This window comes from Pezoporus wallicus, unplaced genomic scaffold (genome assembly GCF_028554395.1).
Source record: "Pezoporus wallicus isolate ANWC-B61680 ecotype Strahan unplaced genomic scaffold, APGP_CSIRO_Pwel_v1 contig_13954, whole genome shotgun sequence".
Classification (NCBI taxonomy): domain Eukaryota; kingdom Metazoa; phylum Chordata; class Aves; order Psittaciformes; family Psittacidae; genus Pezoporus; species Pezoporus wallicus.
The window spans coordinates 750,325-775,400 of record NW_026638000.1 but is presented as its reverse complement, the minus strand read 5'-3'; the positions used below and the strand labels follow the sequence as shown (position 1 = coordinate 775,400).

General features: G+C 46.3%; 1 protein-coding gene across 3 annotated transcripts; it reads left to right on the top strand.

The window, feature by feature from the left end:
- The first annotated feature begins 569 nt into the window (after positions 1–569).
- On the top strand, positions 570–24,936 carry PPP2R2D (protein phosphatase 2 regulatory subunit Bdelta). Of its 3 annotated transcripts, XM_057408650.1 has the most exons (10): positions 570–722; positions 1,033–1,125; positions 12,406–12,503; positions 15,906–16,071; positions 17,216–17,328; positions 20,182–20,359; positions 21,177–21,341; positions 22,741–22,910; positions 22,998–23,089; positions 24,050–24,936. In XM_057408650.1, the coding sequence occupies exons 1-10, from the start codon at positions 716–718 to the stop codon at positions 24,327–24,329; spliced, it is 1,362 nt and encodes a 453-aa protein (XP_057264633.1). In that variant the 5' UTR covers positions 570–715; the 3' UTR covers positions 24,330–24,936. The 3 variants fall into 3 exon arrangements, with proteins under 3 accessions (XP_057264633.1, XP_057264634.1, XP_057264635.1); XM_057408651.1 differs by lacking the exons at positions 12,406–12,503; positions 17,216–17,328 and having other exon boundaries at positions 706–722; XM_057408652.1 differs by lacking the exons at positions 570–722; positions 1,033–1,125; positions 12,406–12,503; positions 17,216–17,328 and adding an exon at positions 14,167–14,191.
- Positions 24,937–25,076: the final 140 nt, after the last annotated feature.

The window sequence follows — 25,076 nt, the reverse complement described above, 5'->3', positions numbered from 1 at the left end:
GGGAGGGATGGAGGGATGGATGCTTCCTGAACACGGGGCTCACCCGCCCTCAGTGCCCAGGTGCGCACAGTTACACCATCAGGAGCCACCCGCACCTCTCTGAGCACCGGGGCTTCAAAAACCCGGCCGGGGACAGGCCCCCGGGGCTGCCCGTCTTATCGGGACTGTGCTCGCTGCTTCTGCTGCCCCTGACCCTCCGCAGGACCCCACAAATAAGAATCACGTTCATCCTTCCAGGCAGCCCCACCATTAAACGTCCGGGGGGGGGGAGAGCGGAGGAAGCAAAATCAAACCAGGAGGCGCACGAACGGGGCAGTCCCCACGGCTATGGCAGCCCCGGCCCGCCGCGCCCCCTCACGTCAAGGTGCGTTCGTGACGGTGAGTTCGGAGCCCCGCTCTCGCTTCCTCCCTGCCGCCGCCCGGGCCGAGCGGGCCTCCTCGCTCTGCTCCTCTCGCTCCTGCGAGCGCCGGCTCAGCCCCGCGGGGAGCGCTTGGCCCCGGGGCCGAGCGGGCCGGGCCGGGCCGGGCCCCGCCGCCTCCGCCGCTGAGGGGAGCCGGGGCGATGACGTCACCGGATCAGGCCGGCCGGCAATGGGCGCCATTTTGAAACCCCGAAGCCTCCCGCGGCGGCAGCTCCGTGCGGCGGCTGCGACCCGCTCCCGGCCGGCGCCTGCCCCCGCGGGCCCCCGCCTCCGCCGCACCGGCACCGCGCGATATGGCAGGTGAGGCCCCGCTGCGGCTCGGGCTGCGGCTCGCCCGGCGGGCGGAGGCGCTGCGGGACCGGCGCGGCAGGCCGCACTGCACCGCGCGGCCCCGGCAGGCGGGGAGGTGCGGCGGGGGGGAGGGGGGGGGCACGGCGGGGAGCGGGCCTGCCCCGCGGGGCGCCGGGTCGGGCCGCGGCTGGGGGCCGAGGGTGTGTGGCCTACGCTGGGTCGGGCCGTGCGGCGGAGGAGCGGGCCCCGCCGGGGAAGGGGCTGGGCCCGGGTCTCCGCGGGGCGCCCCGTCCCTCACCGGCCTCTCTTCCCGCTTCAGGGGTGGCAGGAGGTGGAGGCGTCGGCGGCAGCAACGACTTCCAGTGGTGCTTCTCCCAGGTGAAGGGGGCGATCGACGAGGACGTGGCGGAAGGTAAGGGGAGGGCCGGGCCGGGCCGCGGGCTCCCGGAGGCGCCGGTGGCTCCCGCCCGCCGGAGCCGCCACCACCCTGTTTTCCTCTCCCAACATCGGTGTCACGCCCGCGCTGAGGGAGCCGGGGCTGGGAAGGGCAGAGCGGCGACAGCATCTCCTCGGTCCGTGCCCCAGGCTCGGAGGACGGGTGTGTTGCAATGACTAAGCTACTGCCTGAGCTCCTAGTGCAGCGTGCTGCTCTTTGCAGGAGAGCATAATGGAGAAGACACGGTGGCTTCTTCCAGTTGTTTAGTGCTAATCACTAGGGAGAAAAAGGTAATGACAATGATAAAACACAGCGGGGAGGGGGAAGCATGAATGGAGTCTGTCAGGCTTGTCAAGTTTTCCTCTGACGCAAAGAGAGCAGCAGAGAGCATGTAGGTTTGTCACTTGGGCTTCATTTAAAAAGCAGAGTTTAAAGGTTTCCTGCAGCTGTGAAGAGATTTCAGTCCCACTCGTTACATTTGGGAGCTATAAACAGCCGTGTTTCAGTAGGGAAAATGGGCACACCTTTACATGGCTCTGAAACTTTCTAAGCACAGCATGCTTTGCAGTGATAGAAGCTAAGGAGAATGGTTCAGCTGGACAAAGCCTTTTTCTGTAGTGTGTAGAAACAACATGAAGTTTTGCTCAATTTTGATGAGAGTTCATTTTTTTTTCCCCCTAAATTTTCAGTGTTCAGACTTTTCACGTTGGCAGCACTGTTTGGGTTTTATTTAGAAAAGAGGGTGTGAAGTATGTGTGTGAAACAGTTCTGTGCTGTTGATTTTACTGCATTAACTGAAATAGTTGCATGTATTAAGTGAAGCAGCTTGCAGTGCCAGTGTGTGGTTTTGGGTTTGTGCTTTACTGGATGCAGTAAGTATTTTTCCTAACTGACTACTACAGGGGAATTATGCTGACACTGTTTTCATTTTCATGCCACTTGTTTGGCATTCCATTCAAAGTAGTAGCTATGGGAGGAATGGACTTGAAAACTGCTTGAGAAACAAGTGCTCAGGCTGAGTTGTTGCTCTCTTTGCTTTTTCCTCTCGAAATATGTGGTTTAGCTTCTGCTGTGGTTCTGAAGTTCCCAGAATTCTTATGAAAATGGATTGAAGTGGCTTTTATGAGTTTCCCCATTGGTCCTTTTTTTTTTTTTTAGGATTTAGTATCTATGTGACTGAAAATTCTCCCTGTTGCAAAAAGTATACCCCTATGAGCACTTCACAGTGATGTGTAGAGCCAGAAAGCTGCTCAGTTTTGAAACACCACCTTGTCCTAAACCCAGTTTAAGTGTGTAACAGGATTCTTCAAAGAAGAACTTGTATTACTGATGAGACATACCACTAAGGCACAGTGGTTAGTTAGAGGAAAACTCTGCTTTGAGTAACTAGGAGTGGTAGAGGGAATAGTGATGACAACACGCAATGCTTTTACCCTGGTTTTTTCCCAGGGTAAAGTTCCCAGATGCATGTTATTAATGCGACTTCTCCTGGAGTGAGGGCTTCAGATTGTGTGAGGTGCTGCTACATGTGGGGATTTTCGTTTTCTCCATAGAACAGCGAATATAATTCTTCAGCACCTGGTTTTGCACTATTGGTAGAGTTTGATTTTTTCCTACTGGCAAACAAGAACTACTTGCAGCTTTTGGACTCCTGGTCTGTTTTCGTTTGTGGACTTCCCCAATTCGTTTTTTCTTGCCTTGAAATTGGAGTTAAGTAAAGTTGCAATATATTTGCTAATAATTGCCCGAATTTGACTGAGCAGTATGCAGTAAGAGTGCAATTACATTTGTAGTATTTTGTCCCCAGTTAAAGAGCTATTTACTCATTGCCATCTTCTAAAGTATCTTTAAACCATCTTTTACCAAACTGCACATCTAAACGTGTTGGATGGGTGACTGTTGCCTTGCTGCAAATATTACATAAACCCCTGGGAGTTTCCTGTAAGATTTTGTGATAGTGAGAACTTACAGTTTCTATAAATAACTATTTTCCTCTTTTCTGTGGAAAAAGCAGCTCTGTAGATGCAGTCTGAAAAGAAGACAAGTACCTGTCAGATGTATTAAATGCAGGCTTTTTGCAGACTGTTCTTGCAGACAATTCAGTCAGTAGGTGAAATGACAAAGCCTGATAGTCAAGCACCTTAACCCAAAGTCACTTCTGTTGAAAGTGTAATTCTAGGATATCTTTATATTCAGTAGTTGTTTCTCACACGTATTGCCTTGATACACATGCCAATATGGCTGTGCCAGATCCCTGCAGTTGTATGTGCTGCTGCCATCTTCATACCCAGGGTTTTTTAACTAGGTTGCTAATCTATATATCACTTTGTCTCCTCCTTGTCTTCTATGTATTCCCTTTCTGCACTGAGTAATCTCTGAATCTGTACAGTGCTCTGTGTGGTGAAGAAATAGAGCAGTGTTTATGTGCCCAGCCTGGCCACCTCAAGCAGAGCAGGGATGATACGCCAGTTACTGAAATAAAGAGTTTTCTAATGCAGAAAAGTTGAATTAGATTCAAGGAGGAGGAATGGGGAATAAAACAGATGCTGAATGAAAGAGTTGATACTGAGACTATTTAATTTAAAACTGTGTGGTAATTCTGTTGTTAGTGTAAAACCACGTGTCTACAAAACCCCTATTGACTGCCTGTGAAACTTGTTATTCCTGGATTACTTTTTTTGGTGGAAAGTACCTTTCTAAATGCAGGAATATTTTTAAATTATTATTTTTTTTTTACTGCTCCTGCTGCCTGAGACCTCATCAGTTTTGAGATTTCAGTGTTTTGGTTTGTGTGTGCAAAACTGCTCTGTTTGGGTGGTTGGTTTTTGTTTGTTTTTTTTTTTTAGCAAGCAAAATCTAATACAGTTTGTTAAATAGTTTACAGATATTCCTAATTTCCTTGGGCCAGATGTGCATATAATCCAGGAGCACTTCTGGATGTAATTAACAATGTATTTATATATATAGAGAGAGAGAGTGGCACTCTTAAGTCTTCCTGAGTCAGTTGTGCCAGTGACAGGCTGGAACTGCTGGGCAGAATGTCTGCTCTTCGTCAGACTGGGAGCCAGTGTGCTGTGGAGTTCATTGTGGGTTTCCCATTTTGGACACTGGGGTTTCTTTGGGGTTTCAAAGCAGTCAGTGCAGGGTTTGGGATTGAGATGAACCATTCCCTTCACTAAATGCTGGTTAGATGTATCTTCCTGTTCCAGACACAAGGAGCTTTAAGGGGATGGTGACTCCACTAAATGAAACAGATACTGCTTTCCTCTTAGAGCTGCATCAACTTAAGCTTCACCAGCTTTAAGTGTGGGTTTTGAAACCTTCTTGTGAAGCAGCTGAGTATAAAGCCTGGTTCTGCCCGTGAATGCTGTACACTGTACCCTTTGGTAGTAGACAGGGGCTCCTTGGAAGTTCCAATCCATTAACTTGAGGATGTAACTTTGTAAAGTATTTCACATGGGCAAAACTTCTGTTCTTCAAAATAAGTTGTCACTGACTTTCAGGAAACCTGCCTTGGATTTTCTACTTGTTCAGAAGCTTCATATTTCCATTTAAATATCAAAAATAAGTACTATTAGGGTTTTACAGAAGGTCTTCAAATAGTAATAGGTATAGACAGCACTGATAAAGATACCTGGTTGTCATCAGGTGAACAAATTCTTTGCTTCTCCTTTTAAAGCTTGTTACAGTGCTAAGAAATCCAGCTCAGGAGCTTGTCAGAGCACAAGCAGGGAAGAAACCCACAATTAATAAGAATGTACTGGACTCTAATCCTGTAACTGTTTTCAAGTCTGGATACAAGGGATTTAAAAACACTTAGTGTTAAATCATCTTTATAAGTCAGTGGTTCAAAACTGTTCTGCTGTGGGACTTGGGAATTTAACTGGCCTGTTCTTGCTGTTTTTAAAGCAAATTCTGCCACAGTTTCAGACTTAAACTATTCCAGAAGAGGCCCAGCTATCTGACACGTGCTAAAAACTTCATGGAAGGAGTGACAGAACTGGGTGATGGCTTTTAAGATTTCTTTTCTGTAAGAACTGGGAAATATAGTAATAATGGCTCTATGATTAGGCCATGTGTGTGGTCTCCTTTCATTGTAAGTAATGGGCTGTAGCTGAAGATGGAACTGGACAGAAGGTGGGTGTTTTATGCTCTGTTCTGGTTTTTTTTCTCTGAAAAGCAGTGTTCTGCCACAAACAAGACCTGAGATACCTGCTCTTGCCCTCCCTAAAGCATTATGCCCTGCTCCCCAGTAGCAGTGCACTTTACCTTGATCCTCTGACAGTTCACCACATCCCCACTGCCCAGAGGACTGTTGTGAGCATTCTGAAGAGTCCCCATTCCCAGCAGGGACCAAAGATTTTGAAAGTTTCCTTCATCTTCCCTGCTTTGTGTATGTTGTATGTGGTGATCTGCAGGATATAGCTGATACCGGCTCTGGGAAAGGTATTTGCTGGTGTTTAATTTGTAGGGTCACAGAGTGGTTTTTATTGGAAGAGACCTTAAATCTCCTCGAGTTCCAACCCCTGCCATGGGCAGGGACACCTCCCACTAGAGCAGCTTGCTCCAAGCCCCTGTGTCCAACATGGCCTTGAACACTGCCAGGGATGGGGCAGCCACAGCTTCTCTGGGCACCCTGTGCCAGCACCTCAGCACCCTCACAGGGAAGAGCTTCTGCCTAAGAGCTCATCTCAGTCTCCCCTCGGGCAGGTTAAAGCCATTCCCCTTGGCCTGTCCCTACAGGCTCTTGTCCAAAGCCCCTCTACAGGTTTTGCAGCATCTCCTTGCTCCAACAGCTCCACATCTCTCTTGTGCTGTTGCCCCAGAGCTGGATCAGGACTGCAGAGAGGGTCTCCCCAGAGCACAGGAGAGAGGGAGAATCTTCTCCCTGACCTGCTGCACACACTCTGGGGCTGGAGCCCAGCACATGTTGGGTTTCTGGGCTCAGACACACACCGAAGCTGAGCCATATTACTATGCAGGCAGGTTTGACCTGCATGCATGTTGTATGTTGGTTTCCTGTTGAGGAAAGTTGTCTTAATCTCAAGTCATTGTACAAGCCATGAACCAAGAATTTGTCTTCACCCTTTACTCTATAACAATTACCTAAAAATGTTGTTCTCTGCCAGTAGTATTTAATAGTAAGTGTTCTTTTGAATTCCAGTCCTGTCAGACAACATTAAACCAGGGTGTTAGCCACCTGAAAGTAAATTGCACTGGCTTACTGTCTTACAGTCACCATCTCTGGAGGCATCTAAAAGCTGTGTAGATGCGGCACTTAAGGACATGGATTAGTGGTGCGGTTGGCAGTGCTGGGTTAATGGCTGCACTTCATCTTAAAGGTCTTTTCCAAACTAAATCGTTCTGTGATTCTGTTAATATGTTAATGTATAATATGTCGGTTTACTCTATATAATTAACTCTGGAGACTAAGATGTGTTGTGTGTGAGGAATACAACATTAGTGGACTTTTGGAAGCTTCTAGCTCGTAATTGTTAGACTGCTAATAGTGAGGAAGCCCAGATATACGGGTGAATAGTTATGCTTTAAAAGACAAAGCTCCAGGTGATCTTCAGGCTTCACAGAAGTGGTTATTTGGGGTTTCTGTGGAGAAGAGACTCTGCCCTGCAGCCATCACACAGGGAATTCAAATCTGGAATCTTTACCATGGTATCAGGTTTTGATACGCATGAACACCATGAGTTACTGGACCTGCATGGGCAGGAGGAGGAGCCTGAATACAAGTAGAAAAATGTTTAGTGTATCTGTCCTTTTTTAAAGGGAACCAGGAAGTTTACAGCTGAGGTGGAGACCTCAAAGGCAGTCAGAAGTGATTGATAAATGCTCATTTCACAGTTGAAGTTCACCCATAGCTTTTGCACCTAGCATCTTTTTCCTGACTTAGATGCATAACAAAGTTAGCACAGTCTGGTCAGAAAAGTGCAAGGGTATAGGGTTGTGGGCATTAAGGGGAGAACATTCTCAGTACCAGGGGAAGATGGCAAGTGGAATATTAAAGAACAGAGAGGAAAATCCTTTCAAAGACTAAGCCAGAACCGGCTGCAGGAGAAGACAAATTGCTAGGTGTAGTTGGATGATAGTTTAATGTGTGAAGCTGCAGGAGTGTGTATTGCTCTGAGTGAGCAATAAGCAGTTTGGGTAAGCAGTGAGTGTTACAGAGTTATGGGGTGGGAAAGCAAAATACAACACACTGAGTAGTGGGAGTACAGAAATTAGCACAAGTCTTTACAGCCGTGTGTTACTGTGTGCGCAGTGAAAGCTGCTGCTGTTCGTCTCTGCAGTGCCAGCAGGTTGTGGTACCTGTTGATACAGTTCGACATGAGCTGTCACTATTGTGCCATTTGTGGAGTATTTTAACACCTGGGGGGAAAGCTTAAAACTGACGAAACTGCTTTAAGTAAAGAAAAGACAGAGGAAAGTGAGTGCTGCAAGTGGAAGATATTCACCCATCATGTTAAGACTTTTATTAACTCCTATTAAAGTAAAATAGAAAGCATAACGAGCTACATAGAAGCAAACCTGACAGAATCACATCAATTCATTAAATATACTTCCAGTAGCAAAAAGCTTGTTGGAATTGCTATTCCAGAGGGGAAAAAAATAATACTGAGGGAGTGGGTTTGCACCCAGAGTGCTGGACTGTGTCATGAATATTAAAAATAGCCTCCACAGTTGCTTGTAAGAAAAGGCACAGAAAGCTTTGGCAAGTGTGAAAGTAATTTTCATTACTACTTTCTTTTATTGCTGCTGCTTTGCCCTTTCTTTGTACTAATATCAAACTGTGCATGTTAAACTAGGTGGAAGATGGGGGAATTTAAAATATAATTCAGAGGACGCTTCCAGCACCAATTTATGATCTGGTTCCATTGAAAAGGAAGTGCAAATTGAGCTCCACGAGGGAATTGAACTAGTTCTCCTTTTGGAGAGGCAACCTCCTGTTGTTGAGCCAGCTGAACAAGCGCTTGGTGTGGGGTGATAGCTGGGCAGCCTTAGGGACAGGGCTGGGGGGCGGTTTGACACCTTCCGTTGCTGCTTTCCTGCCCGGTTTCAGCAGCCTGGGTGCTCTTCCCGCTGCAGTGCCGAGTGGCTTCGCTCCAGGCAGGCTCCGGGACGCGCAGGGCTGGCAGCCCGGCCGCAGGAGGGCTCTTGTGTGCAGTTCGCCGGGGCGCGGCAGCGGCTGCGCTGACTGCGACCGGCTCCTGCTCCTGCTGCTGTGCTGAGCAGGCAGCTCAGTGCCCAGCGCGTGCCCTTGGTTGACCTTAGATCTGCTCGATAATTCAGATTCGCTCAAGAAGCAGGGTTATTTCGGGCTCTGTTAAACTCGGCCGGGTACTTAAAGGTAGTTCTCTGCCCTACAGCACACAAGGGATGTGGAGCTTTTGGAGCAAGTCCAGAAGAGGCCATGGAGATGCTGTGAGGGCTGGAGCAGCTCTGCTCTGGAGCCAGGCTGAGAGAGCTGGGCTGGGGCAGCCTGGAGAAGAGAAGGCTCCTGACAGGGAGACCTGAGAGCAGCTCCAGTGCCTGAAGGGGCTGCAGGAAAGCTGGAGAGGGGCTTGGGACAAGGGCCTGTAGGGACAGGCCAAGGGGGAGTCGCTTGAACCTGCCCTAGGGGAGACTGAGATGAGCTCTTAGGCAGAAGCTCTTCCCTGTGAGGGTGCTGAGGCGCTGGCACAGGGTGCCCAGAGAAGCTGTGGCTGCCCCATCCCTGGCAGTGTTCAAGGCCAGGTTGGACACAGGGGCTTGGAGCAAGCTGCTCCAGTGGAAGGGGTCCCTGCCCATGGCAGGGGTTGGAACCAGATGAGCTTTGAGCTCCCTTCCAACACAAACCATGCTGGGATTCTGTGATCCCAGATTCTGATATCCTGGCTGATTTAGGAGCACAATAATTGCCACTTCATCCTCTTCTGCACTCTCAGCTTCCTTCCTATCAGCTGTAGGAGGCTATGCAATGTCTCCTGCAGCTTTTTCTGGCTGTAGAATAAAACCCTCTGTAGAATAACCATGTGTCAGAGGGAAAGGTGTGTCACCTTTGATCTCTGTGACAGGCACAGAAGTGTTCATTCTAAGTTTAGTTTCCACTGGCAGTCTCCCTTACAGTTCATGCCAGCTGCCTGGCTCTGGTCCAGATCCAGTCATCTCCAAGCATTAGCCTCCTCAGGGAGTTTCATAGTCCTTCGTTCCTTTGCTTGATCTCTAGGACACATCATGGAAAAAGGTGCTGTGTATTAAAGTATTTTCCAGAGGGAGGGGTGGGACCAGGTGTCTGATGTGTGCTGAATGTGAAGCAGTGTATTGCCCATTACCTGTTTGGAAAATGAAGTTAAAATCCCCTGGAAGTTGGATCTACCCCCTTTAAGTGGTGTTCCCCAACAGTGACTGTCTTGACTTCCCTGTTCATCAGTTGTCTGAGGAGGGGGCTTTTGACAGAAGGCTATGAATAGTTTAGAAGAATGAGAGGGAAGTTGATGCTGTTCGCATGTAGTTAGTGCCAGTCCTGAGCATTAACTGCAGCTGCCCATTCATCTGGGTGAGCTGTGCAGCAGTGATGCGTTCCAGTGTTTGAAGTTTAACCCAAGCAGCAATGTGCAGTCACCTTAGAGAAGAAGAGTTCACAGGTGCTACTTTTAAGCATCTGATTTGGGTGTTCTGGATCTCTTGGCATCCTTCAATAGATGAAGAGAGCACAGGCGTCGATGTTGGTGTCAGTTAGAAGAACCCAGTATGAATCCTTTGTTGGGGTTAAATTAGTTTGCAGGTCTAAACTTGCTCTCATCTCTGAATCCTAACAAACAGTGGTCTCTGTCCCCCTTCACTCCTCATTATAACAAGCTCAGGAAGCTTTGGAGGTGAGAACCTTAACAGCATTCTGGCAGACATTTTGTGATAGAGGGAGGTGATGGTGATGCTAAAAGGTTTAGAGCGCTTGTACTCAATTTTGGAGCATGTGTGAAGGCTTACAGGACAGTCTCCTGAATCACTGAGGATGGTTTCCACTACATTATTATAAAGGTGGATGGATGTTTGTAGCTTTCTCCTGTGTTGGGAGGACGTTTACTGCCCATGGAAGTGCTTTTGAAGTTGAGATTGTAGAGAGCCATAATTTAGTTGTCCTTTAATATACCAGCTTTGAAGACAGCTAGGAGTTTCCTGCTCTGTAGCTAGACTAACTACAGTAGAACTCCTTTCCAAAAGTGAGACTAAACATTTTTCATGCCTGGAAAGCAATATTACCAGGTGAATAGCTTACTGTAAAGCCATAGGTATTACTGCTTTCCATAGTTTACAGGAGGGGAGTTCCCTTGCCACTTGCAGAACAGAGTTCTGGCCATAGTGGAGCAGAAACAGAAGGGAAGTTGAACAGACCTTTGCTTCTGGACAGTCAGAATCACAGATGTGTCTTGCATATGAGAGGCATGCAGTGAGATGCTGTGTGTAAACCGATGTGACAGTAGTTTGTCTTCTCTTGCTCTTCTGTACATGTCAGCGCGAGTTACTTTAATATAGAGAAAAGGCTGAAATAAGGAAGGCTCCAGAGGGCCTTAGATTAGTTCCAAGCACTTAAAGGTGCTACAAGAAACCTGGAGAGGGGTTTGGACAAGGGCCTGCAGGGACAGGCCAAGGGGAATGGCTTGAACCTGCCAGAGGGGAGACTGAGATGAGCTCTTAGGCAGAAGCTCTTCCCTGTGAGGGTGCTGAGGTGCTGGCACAGGGTGCCCAGAGAAGCTGTGGCTGCCCCATCCCTGGCAGTGTTCAAGGCCAGGCTGGACACAGGGGCTTGGAGCAAGCTGCTCTAGTGGGAGGTGTCCCTGCCCATGGCAGGGGTTGGAGGTGGAGGAGCTTTAAGTTCCCTTCCAGCACAAACCATGCTGGGGTTCTATGATCATCCTGTTCTTTATCAAAATGGAATCTTTTCATAACCTTTGAAAGAAAGACGATTATAAAATCAGATGTGTCCAGAAGCAGGTTAATAATGTGGTTGGGAAGGCTGGGATACAGTTGTAGAAGGTTATTTGTGTATTTTTAATAATTATTTTTTTTTAATCTGAGAAGGTAAATCATTAACTTTATGCACTAGGAAAAACTTTTCATGGGCATCTGTTAATATCCATATTTCATCTTTTATTATATATTGGGGAAACTGCTTAGACTTCTAATCACTTTCCTCAAAAGAGTGGGGGCTTATTGAAAGGAATTTAAGAGATAAGCAGTTTTCATCTGCTCTCCAATTGCAAACTCTGAAACTAACTGGTATCATATAGTTCAGATCTTGCAGTTTCTCTGCCTGCATCATCCAGTGAAGCCCTTGGGTGGCCACAAGCACCAGCCCGGATGAGTGTGTCAGGGATGAATGTTTACTCACCATCTGATGCTGAGTGCTGTGTTGGTTTTGTTACCATGTGCCTGAAGCCTGACAGACGTTTACAGCCCCTTATCTCTCTGTCCCTTGGTTAGACATTGTTGCAGGCAGTTATTTCTTTACTGCCACCTCCAGAGATTTATTGTGGTGAGCAGTGGTGAACCAACACTGGTGGTTTCCAGGGTTCAGTCCCAAGGGCACCTGATTCAGTTTGAACTGGAGGTGCTGCTCTTTTCCTTCACTCTCCCATTCCTTCAGGTGCAGTGAGCATTGCCTCTTCTTTGTGGTGTATGTGCTGATGCTGGTGCTTCTGCAGACTTGGTTTGGGAAGCTCGGCTGGAAGCATTTCCTTTCTTTCCTGCCTTCACCTCACCCTTTCAGCAGATGTGGATGCCCAGCTCAGGTTCCTGAACTAACTACATGAGTACTCAGAGTGAAGAAAGGCAGGTATGCCTTGGCCTCAGTGGGAGCAGTGCAGTGCTGTGCTGCTCCAAAGCAATACCAGTATCACAGGTGAACTGCTTCCCACAGGATTTATACTTGGGTCTGTGCAGACTTCCCATCTCTATTATGTGCTTCAGCATTTACTGGCAACAGATAGAATACAGAGTCTGGATTCCTAAAACAATATGCCTTCTCTTTCGTGATTGAAGGCCCTCAAAAGCTTAAACTGAGAAATGTGGAACTGCTTTAGATTATAAACCTAAATCTAAAAGTGTTGTTAGGCTCTGAAACATGGCTTAGTGTCTGGATATGATAATGTAAATGAAGGAGTTGTGTTGTTGCTTTAATACAAGTAGTAATTTTGTGTTCAAGTCTTGAAACATCTTGCTTTGCTTCCCACATTACAGTGCTGTTTGTTTCTGTTCTGTTTACAGCTGATATTATTTCAACAGTTGAATTTAATTACTCTGGTGATCTTCTTGCAACAGGAGACAAAGGTGGCAGAGTGGTTATATTTCAAAGGGAACAAGAGGTCAGTGACTTGAAAAACATAAGTGCTGTTACTCCACTGTTCTTGTGTTGCACTGTCTCACTTCATCTTTCCATGCTGTGAAGTTTCAGTGTTTGATGGCTTTCTCAGAAAACCCCAAGTTTAGCCAAATCGATAAATACCTGCCCCGTGCTGAACTTGGGAGGTTGGTTTGTGGTGGTTAAACCACCCTCCACCCAAAAAAGAGTCCTCAAAATCCAAGGGAGTTCTTCACATCAGTATCTACTGTGCTATGTATCATGTTGCAGAATTGCCTCTGGACTTTCCTCTGAACTTTATACTTGGCAGGCTGATCTAAAGCAGGTTGAGAGAGCTGGGCTTGTTCAGCCTGGGGAAGGGGAGACCTTAGAGCAGCTCCAGTGCCTAAAGGGGCTACAGGAAACCTGTAGAGGGGCTTTGGACAAGGGCCTGCATGGATAGGCCAAGGGAATGGCTTGAACCTGCCTGAGGGGAGACTGAGATGAGCTCTTAGGCAGAAGCTCTTCCCTGTGAGGGTGCTGAGGCGCTGGCACAGGGTGCCCAGAGAAGCTGTGGCTGCCCCATCCCTGGCAGTGTTCAAGGCCAGGTTGGACACAGGGGCTTGGAGCAAGCTGCTCTAGTGGAAGGGGTCCCTGCCCGTGGCAGGGGTTTGGGAGTAGATAAGTTTTAAGGTCCCTTCCAACCTGAACTGTTTTATTCTATAAAATTACAATGCTTTGAAGATAATGAAAGAAAAGTTCATGAATAAGGATACAAGTTAAGCTGCAAGGACAGCAGGGTGGGATGATTCAAAAACTGAAGAATTAATCTGATATATTTCAGGATTTTATGAATCAAAACCAGTGGGAACAGCTTCTCGAGGAAATGCTCAAGCATTTTCAGTTCAGAGAGGGGAAGCCTCATCCTGCAGTGGCACACTCTTGGCTGGCTCCTTGCAGTGCTGCTCAGTTGTGTGATAGCACTGTAGCCTCTGCTGCCCATTCACCCCCGCAGAGCCACCTCTGAGCTTTTTATATCCAGAGAAATAATGTATATTGGAGAAGTGCACTAAATGCTGAAAAATATTTGTCGTGCTTTGTCATGCCTGAGAGAAATCTGGAATTGTGTTCTTTAAACGGTCAATATTCCACATAGGTATTTTCACCTCTGCTCACCCACCAAAGAACCTGTTTATCCTTTCTTTTGAAAAGGTGGTGAGAATTTGAGCCTTGGTTTGCTTTGAGCTTTTCCTGGGTCACAAATACCAAAACTGATCCTGGAATTTTAATTCAGCTCATTTGTGCATGAATTACACTGATTTTGAGATGCTCCCATTTTTTTCCATCCGAATCCTACTTCTTTTGTGTGTGGCTCAGCTGATGCTCAGTATACTGCAGTATCCAGTATTATATATCCAGTATCTCAGCTTCCAGTATATTGCATTTCATGCTGACTGTGATACTATTTATAACCCCTTTTACCAAAGGTGACTTACTGTTTTACTGTGAGGATTTGAGAGGTAGCGACAGGAAAAAGCTGCTGAAACACTGCCCTGCTGCACCTAGACAGCTCATAGCTGATGGATCAGTTAGTCTGCTCTAGACACTGAACCAAGGCACAGAGAGATCAAGGTCAGAAGTGTCCATCTGCTCAGGATCTGTCTCGATGTGTGTTAGGAGTGGAGCTATTACTGGTTGGCTTTCAGCTGTTCTGTAAGTCAGAACCCAGCTAGGGGGAAAAAACCCCACCAGTCGGACTGTTTACCCAGGAATACTCAGGTGTTCTCTGGAGCACATGCAGACTGTAGGGAGGAGTTGGGCATAAGTGTCATATCTCTTAACATGTGTAAAGCTATGTAAGTTATGGAGTGGAGGAATAGATCTCAAGTGAGTAAATAAAACCTTACAACCAATATTTTTCAACATCATGGACATTAACTAGGCCAACTAGGTTACCAGCAACTTAGGGTAGTTATAAAATTCCCCATACACTATGATTTGGGAAGGTGGGCTGAACTCTTGTACCTCACGCCCTAAACTCGGACATCACTTCAGTTCCAAGCAGCTGGTGATTCCAACCAAATGTGTGAGTAAAGAGCGAGACCACTGCCTAGTGCCACAGCTTGCTCAAAGCTTGGGTGGCTGTAAATGATGCAGAGTGATACTGAGCAGGGTTAGCTGGGAGCATCCTATCCAACATTTGGAAGAGTGACAAGTAAGGAATAATAATGTGAAGTCCCAGCATTAACTAAAACTCCATACTTGTGAGACAGTGCAGGAAAATCTCTCACTGAAGTAACCTTACCCAAGTCACTGTGTCAGAATACAGGCTGGTCTGGTGGTCTCTAGGGCTGTGAGTCCCACTGTATTTTCTGCCACCAGTCAGCGTGCAGGGTGGGCTTTCCTGCTCTGCTGCCTGCCTGCCTCTGCAGAGGAGTCATCTGCTACTTCTCCAGCATGTGATTTCCAACTGTGTTTGAGGAGCTTGTTTTCAGGAGTTCCGGGCTCTGCAGCTCTCCAAATGCGAATCAGCATCTCATTAACCCAGTTGAAATCCTGATAACCGACTGTCCCAACTCTGATTCTGCAAATCTGTGGATGCTTGTGACTCTGATCTCTTTTCCTTTCCACCAAGGATCATACAAAGCGGTCTTGTAGTTCTGTGAGAGAAAAAGTTGTCAGTGTATTTGTGGTCATGTTTGGCACACCATGGTGAGCACTATAGAATGGCTTAGATGAAAATGTACTGATTCCAGCCTTCGTGTTTTTTTGACAAACAAAAAAGGTTGTCAAAGCTCAATTATAAACCTTGATACCACTTCTGGACACGGCAGGCTTTAAAAGGAATAGGAGAGGAGGTAGATCTAGTGATCTCATCGATCTTGCTGTGCCTTCAGCACAATGACTTCTATAAAAACCCTATTCAATTACTCCATGTCTTGTGTCCTTTTACATTGATTTCCTGTTCTGGAAACCTACTTTATGTCCATATTGTGGTGATTTACAGGAATGAGTAAAAAGAAAAGGATGGGAGTAGAGATTAAGTGAGGAGCAGAAACTAATGACATGGAGTTGGTGGTGTGGGACTTAGGATGTTACTTCTCTGCTCCAGCACTGCTGAAACTGCTTGGGAGAGGTGGAGTAGCCTTAAACCCTTTCAGGCAAGCACAGGAACTCCTCTGTGGCCAGCATGCCTTGGAATGGGCTGTGTTCTATGAGTACACATGTATTAATATATAAAGAGATGCTTTTAAGTCTGTGTGCATTCTTTTGATGGTAAACTAAGTACAGTATCACAGGGTAAAAATGTAAATTCAAGATCTGTTGTAAACGTTTCTACTTGACAGTTTGTAGTCATTAGTTTGTATGTGCAGTTCCTAATGAGCTCCTGACACTGCTTGCAGCTGATGTTACTGTTTCCTTGCAGAATAAAAGCCGTCCTCATTCCAGGGGGGAATACAATGTTTACAGCACCTTCCAGAGTCATGAACCTGAATTTGACTACTTGAAAAGTCTAGAAATTGAGGAAAAAATCAATAAAATTAGGTGGTTACCACAACAGAATGCTGCTCACTTCCTGCTGTCTACAAATGGTAAGGACACGTCATTTCTGCACAGAGAACTTCATCATTTGAGTGTTCTCTTGCTGGGGGGAGAGTGTCTGCAGGTTTTGGGGTTGGTTTAATGTCTTCTCTATATGTAAAGTATATTTTGTTTGTAACACTCTAGGTACTAATGTATGAATGTAGAAATGAGGCAGCAGCAAGAGACACAGTTCCAGAGCCTTCTGGGGACAGACAGACCATGCTGTCACTTCACATACCCTGTTACCCTGCTGTATAGTTCTTATATAGATGGGTTCCTGGTGTGCTGAGCTGTAGCAGAAGTCTGGATTTGACTTCATCCTAATTTTGAAATGTAATTTTTTGGGATCCCTGATGAATTTGTAACAGTTACATTTGAAACGGAAGCACTGTGGTTACAACCTTTTTGCTTTCTAAATCAAAACATCACATGTGTTTTGGAGAGCAACTGTTTGAAAGACAACAGTCACTCAGGGAGGAAGTTTATACCATGTTCACTGTGTGCTTGTAATTTCTGCACAGCTTTCATGTATTCTAAGTTGGGAATGACAAGCTTTTATGCATTTCAGGGCTGTTTCTATTTTTTTCCCAGTGTTTTAGTGGTTCTTACATATTGGATTGGTTTCATTTTGATGCACCATGGAGCAAGCTGTAAATGTGAATGGAGAACTAGAGACATGGTTTAGTGGTGGCCTTGGCAACGCTAGGTTAATGGCTGGACTTGATCTTAAAGGATCTCTTCCAACCTAAATGATCCTATAGAAAAAGTTGTTGTTACTTTCAGAGAAATATGCTATTTCCCAAGAGTTTGTGCTTAAATGACTCTGTAAGTGCTGATATCCTGCCTGCTACATGAAGCTGTAAAAGCAGGAATGACTGTTGTCTGTTGCACTTTGAAATGCAAATAGCCTTAACTTTGATAATGATTTCCATGTATTGGTTCTGCTGAACAACATAGCTGAAGGCACAGAGTACCCTGGGGGGGGGCTCTACTCTGTGTTACCTTGGTGTTTAAAAGGACCCCATCTGGGCCCTTCCTCTTGCACGCAGGGGAAACCGAGACAGACAACTAACAGCCAGTCTGCTGCCTCTGTGGTTTAGTGATTTTATTTGACTTGAATTCATTCTCAAGCATGTGAACTTTTGTTTTTAGATAAAACTATTAAATTATGGAAAATAAGTGAAAGGGATAAAAGAGCCGAAGGTTATAATTTAAAAGATGAAGATGGAAGACTGCGGGATCCCTTCAGAATCACAGCACTGCGGGTACGTGTCTGCTCGCTGACTGTTAGTATCTTTCTCCGTGTACTTCTCTACCTTTGTACTACCAAAGTGCTCAGCTGCAGTGTGGAGATTAAAAATGGTTTGGTAGGGGTCACTGAAAACACATATTAAAAATGGAGACACTTCGGTATATATGTCTGTAGTTATTAGATAAGGTTCCTATGGAAAACTTGAGGCAAACTTTTATTATAATATTATACTATTGGCTTCCCAATAGTTTGGGTTTTAGTTTTTTTTCTTAGAATATTTTAGCCTGTTGAAAATGGATTTGAAATTTCAGCTGTTTTTAAAATGAAAATATTTTGTTAGAGAAGCCTTTGTCCACCTCAGCATATTAGAATTGTAGAAGACGACAATGCTGATTTATTGACAGCAGTGAAATATAACAATGTTGTTATTCAAGCCTGAGAACACAGCATTTTGGGGTATCTCTGGCTGGGGCTCCACTACTCTGTACTCAGTTCATAGCCAGCATGGGCTCATTCTGCTGTGCTCTTAACAGTCTGTCTCAGTGCAACACAAAGGAAAGTGCAGAGACTGCATATTGATTTCAGACTCTGACTTACCCTCCTGACCACAGCCAGTCAGCAGAGGATAGTGCCATAGTGTCTGTGCTGGTATGAAGGACCCAGTGCCCATTAACCTGTACATCTTCCCCAGGGGCTGCTCTGAAGCTGGCACGTAGGGCCCTTTTCTTGGAGGCCCTTGTGAACTGGGGAAGAATTTGGCTCTGGTTATATCGATAGTTCTTCCCCTTCAATATTGCTGAGATTTAACAACTTTGGTCTTTCTTTCTCTAAGAACAAGATTCCAGTGTAAGCAGGGTGCTGAGTATTCTGTGGTGAGGTAGAAGGGGGTTGTGTTAGAGGCAAGTTCTGAGCATTTGGGAAACCTAATGTGTATTTGAAGGATCCTGACATTTTCCACTTGCACAGTGATGCAGAGGTAGGGTTAGTGCTCCAAACTTGGGATCCTTCAAAGCAGGAGCTCAGGCAGTGAAATTGTGTGGGGTTGAGGGTGGTTCTTGCATTTTAGATGGTGGTTGTTGCCATAAATAGGAATTGAACTGAGGCTCTCCCTACTTTCCAAGCCAATGCCACTGCTGACCATGCCAGGAACACTTGTGTGAATGAGACAGGAGAATTGCCTAATAAAAGTAATGGATTAATTTTAACCATTCTGGTTTGATGTAAACAGGCTGAGATACAAACATGGTGAAAGCAATTGGCAAGCTCTTGAGTTCATTTGTTTCTTGTTCTGGGAATACATATTGTCTTGAACACTGTCATAACTGTTTTTTCTTGGTTAGATGATGTAATTTGGTGTTCCGTGAAATTCCATGTACTGGAATAGCTTAGGATGTCCTTGAGCAACCTTCACTTGCTGGTCAGTGAGACGGAGCTAGAGGGAGGCTTAGTCCACTTGACCCTGGCAGCTCAGCTGCTTGTGACAGGGCATCCGGGTGTTCCTAAAGCTGTTCAGAGAGCACGGTAGGGTGTTGTTTGCAAACTACTCTTCCCAGTTTCACACCCCTCTAAGATGTGGGGGGCGTTTAAAGTGCTTATTTCAAATGAACATGATCTCAAATGTCATAATAAACATCCACCACTGCCCTGTGGGATGAGATACAAAGCTGCTGTATTTGACAGATAACTCCTACTGCACTCAGTGTCTGAGGTAGTGTGTTGGCAGCAGGAAAGTCATCATTCATGGGCTGCTGTATTGCTTTCTTGCTCAGTGGGTTTCAGAAGTGTTTATAGTCACTAAATCAAAACAGGAATCAGTCATATGCAATTAATTAATTGCCATCAACATTTATCGACACCCCTATGGTGTTCCCAGGGCTCGGTATCAAGCCTGGCTCTGTTAATACCTGTATCAGCTATCTGGATGTGGGGATTTGAGTGCCCCCTCAGTCAGCTTGCAGATGACAGCCAGGTTGGGTAGGCGTCTTGATCTGCTTGTGGGTATCGAGGCTCTACAGAGGAATAGGGACAGGCTGGATCAATGGGACAAAGCCAGTTGAAGTTAAGCAGTGCACAGTGCTGGGTTCCCTACCCAGGCCACAACAACCATACAGGCTTGGGGCAGAGTGGCTGGAAAGCTGCTCATGGAAAAGGACCTGGGGGTGCTGATTGACAGAGCTGAACATGAGCAGTTTGTGCCCAGGCAGCCGAGAAGCCAAATGTGTCCTGGCCTGTATCAGCACCAGTGTGGCAGCAGGGCCAGGGCAGTAATTGTCCTGTGATGGGGAGTGGTGAGGCTGCACCTCGAATCCTGTGTTCAGCTCTGGGCCCCTCACTACAAGAGAGACATTGAGGTGCTGGAGCGGGGCCAGAGCAGGGCAATGGAGCTGGTGCAGGGCCTGGAGCACAAGTGTGATGGGGAAGGGCTGAGGGACCTGGGGGGTTCAGTGGAGAAGGCTCAGGGGGGACCTGATGGCTCCCTACAAGTGCCTGACAGGAGGATGGAGCCAGGAGGGGCTGGGCTCTGCTCCCAAGGAACAAGGAATGGGACAAGAGGAAACAGCCTCAAGCTGCACCAGGGCAGGTTTAGATGGAGCTGAGGAACAATTCCTGCCCCAGAGGGTGCTCAGGCATTGGAACAGGCTGCCCAGGGCAGGGCTGCAGTCACCCTCCCTGCAAGTGTTCACACAGCGTGGAGACGAGGCCCCAGTGCCATGGGTTGGGAGTGGCCTGGGCAGTGCTGGGGTAATGATTGGACTCTACAGTCTTAAAGGTGTTTTCAAACCTAAATGATTCTGATTGTAATTAAGATCTTCTGAATCAGAAATCAGGTTTATGCCAAAACTGACTGTTTGTTTTCATGTTTCAGGTGCCAATCTTGAAACCCATGGACCTAATGGTAGAAGCAAGTCCCAGAAGGATATTTGCAAATGCACATACTTATCACATAAACTCTATTTCAGTAAATAGTGATCATGAAACGTACCTTTCTGCGGATGACCTAAGAATTAACCTATGGCATTTAGAAATCACAGATAGAAGTTTTAGTATCCTTTTTTTTTGTTCTGTATGAACACTGGGGCAATTCAAAATCGAGTGTGTTTAAGAGAATCATTTTAATTTTACTCATCAGAGTAGGTGTTTGAATCTAGGGATTAAATTAGAGGATTTGGAAGTCTGGGGTTTAATACGGTGAGAGCAGGCTTTAGGATGCTCTCATTCATTTTGAGTGCAAGCATCATTGCAGTGGAAAACTGCCAGTACAATTATCATTAATAGATTGATTTCTAAAAAGAAATGGAGGAATTAAGGGAGCATCCTTTATCTGTGGAATTCGGTTGACTTAAGAGTGGAAAGATATGAAAAGCAGTTCCTTTGTTACTTTAGATGTTCCTTTCCAGAGTCTAATGTCTCTTTAGCTGACACTTCTCTGAAATTTCAGGGGGGTTCCATGTAGATGGTACCATTACCTGCAGAAATAACTTTCAAACCTCTTTGCAAGGCTGTGTATGCACAGCTCAGGATGTTCTCCTCTCACAAGTCTGCAGTGAGGTAGAAGTTGCAGAAATACTGAGTGTTCAGTAGGTCACATATGAGTTTTCCAAAGCATTAGGTAAAGAGAAAGAATGTATTCAGTAGGAAGCATTAAGAAGGAGGCTTGGGAGGAGTCTGGAATTATCTCCAGCATCTGTTAAAGTTGACCTGGAGCATCTAGACTTTATCTACTCAAGTCACTGTGTGTAGATGGCACTTGGTGGAAATTAAGATCTCGCCCTGGTTTTCTACGTGGTACTTGAGCATTTTTCAGTAGTCACCTGCCAGAAGCTGTCTGAATGTGAGCTTGCCTTTACAAACCCCCTCCAGATATTGTAGATATTAAGCCTGCTAACATGGAGGAGCTGACAGAGGTGATCACTGCTGCGGAGTTCCACCCTCACCACTGTAACGTGTTCGTGTACAGCAGCAGCAAAGGAACCATTCGCCTCTGTGACATGCGGTCCTCAGCACTCTGCGACAGGCACTCCAAGTGTAAGTTGGGATGAGTCTTGGCTCCTGGGCTTCTTGCTTTGGTTTCACGCAAGATAGAGTGTGTAGGTGTTCTGCTTGTAAATGACCGTGCCAAGTTCTGCTTTTTGGTAAAGAGCATACGAGGTAAGGGGTGGTAGTTTTGTAGAATGGAACATTTTAATTGTCTTGTTCTAGGCCATCACCAAGCAGAAGTGTAGCATGAGACAATTGACCATCTGACTCTGCTCCTGTTTACCCATTTATGCATCATAAAGTGATGGGAACAAGTGCTTTTGGCACCAGTGAGACCTGTCTTCTGTCCAGACTCAGTCTTGGTGCTTCTCAAAGGTATCTGCTTATCAAATGCCAGTTCAGGGCAGTTTATTCACCTTTGTGCATTAGAAACTGGGCTGATGCTGCCAGAATCCATTTACTTTGTGACATTTGCAGCTCTTAGCATAGAATTAATTCCAAAGGCCTCATGCTGTTCTTGAAGTAAGTTTTGCTCTAGTCTGCTGAGCCACTTAAACTTCCATACGAAAGGAAAGCTTTTGTATTGAAGCCATAAGGATAACTGCCTATGCCTTTCACACAGCCTTTTGTTCACAGCTGTAGTGGTTGTGGTTTAGCAGTATCACTAGCCCTGTGGGGCGACCTGCCACACTGACACTTGCAGGTAAGCTCCCTACAGTGCAGATGAGGTTTTCCTGCTGGTGGAAGGACATATTTGTGCACTGGGAAATGCAGACTGTGAGGCCACTCCATGTATTCAAGTTAGAGTTGCATTCAGTTACTTGGAAGGACTTCGGTTTTTAACTGTTTGTGACTGAATAACATCCTGCTAAAAGGGATCCATTCAAAATTTAAATAGTTCTTGTGTCCTGAAACACTGACCTCAGAGACTGACTCCTCAGTTTAAATAATGCATTTCTTTATCTGCTTTTAAAAGCATACAAACTGCATTTCAAGTGTAGATACTAATAGTTGAGTAGGTTGCGTTGTACAGCTGTTGTTCAGATCTGAAGTAGGTTGTACAGGAGTCTCAGTGCATGGGTCATTCATTAAGGTACTGTGTTTGGGGTGCTGAGGCTTTCACCAGCTCATGTTCAATGTGATTTGTAGCTCAGTCGTAATGTCCACTGCACCCATGTGTGGGTGTTTAACTCTTTCCTCTGATGGACTTGTAAGACCCATGAGTTGTAATTTGCTGATGCTGTGCTCTGCCTGGGAATCTTGGAGATGGGCATCTAGCATCTGATGACCAAGAGCATGACATTACTCAAAAAGACATTATTCCTAAAGAGTGTTTACCAGCACCTTTCTGTAAAAAGCAGCCAGAATGTTGATGTAAAGCTTCGCAAGCGCTGGAGGCTGTGAAGGTTGGTGTTGGTTTCATTGTCACTGTGTCTTCTGTCTGCAGTTTTTGAAGAGCCCGAGGATCCTAGCAGCAGATCATTTTTTTCAGAGATAATATCCTCGATATCTGATGTTAAATTCAGTCACAGCGGCCGATACATGATGACAAGAGACTACCTGTCAGTCAAAGTGTGGGACCTCAACATGGAGAACAGGCCTGTAGAGACATACCAAGTATGGTGGTCACCTTTTCTTCAATACCCCTCTTTCCCCTTTCCTTCTCTTTCTTTATGTCTAACACCAATTTCAATGTTCCCAAAGGTTCATGAGTACCTTCGGAGCAAGCTGTGTTCCCTCTATGAAAATGACTGCATCTTTGACAAGTTCGAGTGCTGCTGGAACGGTTCTGATAGGTAAGCTCAGGGGTTTGGTTTGGGGTGTTGTTTTCCCTTAGCATTAGGGATTTGGTTTCCAGTCTGGAAAGCCATAAGCAGGACTTTCAGGTTGTAACGAAACAGCTATGGCAGTATGAGCTGCCTGTTAAAATGCTTTCAGATGACATAGATGAGACCATGGCAGGTCTGGATGTTTTGTGTTGGCTTTCCTTGGGCATTCTTACTTTGAAGACTGAGTAAATCTGAAACACCTAAACCAGGGACCTGCCTGCAGCCAAAGCTTGCAGGCTCTTCAGTGAAAAGGTATCAGGGTGATAATAGGATCAGGCTGTGAAACAAGCTTTGTCCTAAACCTATCCACTGTTGGAGAGTAGAAGATCCACCACATAGGTTAGATGGGGAAAGTGATTGGGGAAATCGGATCTCAAAGCTGTGCACAGGGATCAGCAAAGAAAGTGATGCCTTCCTCCTACATTGCTACTGCAGAGGTAGGTGGGATTGCTACATGCTGCTTAAGTACTGATTCCCTAAGTGACGAGCATGAAAGAGAAACCTGGAGTGGGGCCTGGGACAAGGGCCTGTGGGGACAGGCCAAGGGGAATGGCTTGAACCTGCCCGAGGGGAGACTGAGATGAGCTCTTAGGCAGAAGCTCTTCCCTGTGAGGCTGCTGAGGCGCTGGCACAGGGTGCCCAGAGAAGCTGTGGCTGCCCCATCCCTGGTAGTGCTCAAGGCCAGGCTGGATGGTAGAGGGGGTGATGACCAGAGGAACACCCAGGGGAGGAAGCAGTGGCATGGAGGCAATGCTGAAATCCAGATGGAACAGAGCAGTGGTGTACGTCAGGGAGGGGAAGAGTGTGATGGCCCATCCTGGTCATGAGCTGGGGCTGACCCTCACCTTGTGAGTGTGAGGGAGAAGACAGGGGTTGATGCTGTGTCTGGCAAGCACTAAGATGTGCCTTCCCTCCGCCTCTGAACAGCGCTATCATGACTGGGTCCTACAACAACTTCTTCAGGATGTTCGACCGCAACACGCGCCGGGACGTCACCCTGGAGGCCTCCCGCGAGAGCAGCAAGCCCCGCGCCGTGCTGAAGCCGCGCAAGGTCTGCACGGGGGGCAAGAGGAAGAAGGACGAGATAAGCGTTGACAGTCTGGACTTCAACAAGAAGATCCTGCACACAGCATGGCATCCCATGGAGAACATCATTGCTGTAGCTGCCACCAATAACTTGTATATATTCCAGGACAAAATTAACTAGAGATGACTTCCCCGAGGACGGAGCCGTCATCTCACATAGTTACGCTCAGTTGTTTATCTGTAAAAGAGAAGGCCTTGTTGTCTTACCAGTGAAGAACATTGATGCACTTACTTCCCTTTAGCTCCAGGAGAGGATCTGGCCGGGTTTGGAGTCATGGATGTTCTGCTGTCGGGGTAGGGAGCGTCAGCCACAGCTTTCCAGGTGGAACCCTCAGAGGCAGAATGGATGGACAGTGCTCACGAAGGCCAGCGCTCAAACCCAGTGTATTTATTGAAGTCTGAGCCTTCCTTTCCACTTGATAGACCAAAAATCTAACACCCAAGAAGGAAACTTGTCATGACAGTGTAATTTCTTCTCTCTCACGCTCTTTCTGCTGTAATATTTGGGCCTTTCAGAACATATATTGTGCTTAATGCCTGTGAACATTCCTCCTCTGGCCTTTTTGGGGCTTAGGTGGTTTTACCTTGGAGCACTTAGGTAGGTCTTGAGTTGGGTTCGTAGACAGGTTTCCATGACTATTTACTCAGCACCTGTATCTCTAACCACACCTTCTGGTGTCAACCACTTAATAAAATAACAAGCTATAAAAAGTGTTTTTAAATCTGAAGGTATGTATTCAGTCCTCTTATTTTTTTCTATTGCATGTCCTGAGATTGTGCAGAATTAGTCTGAGGGGCAGATTTGACAGGGTTTGTCCCCAGAACAGTGATATTTTTTGGCAGACTAATCCAGATGTTTTTGTGTAGT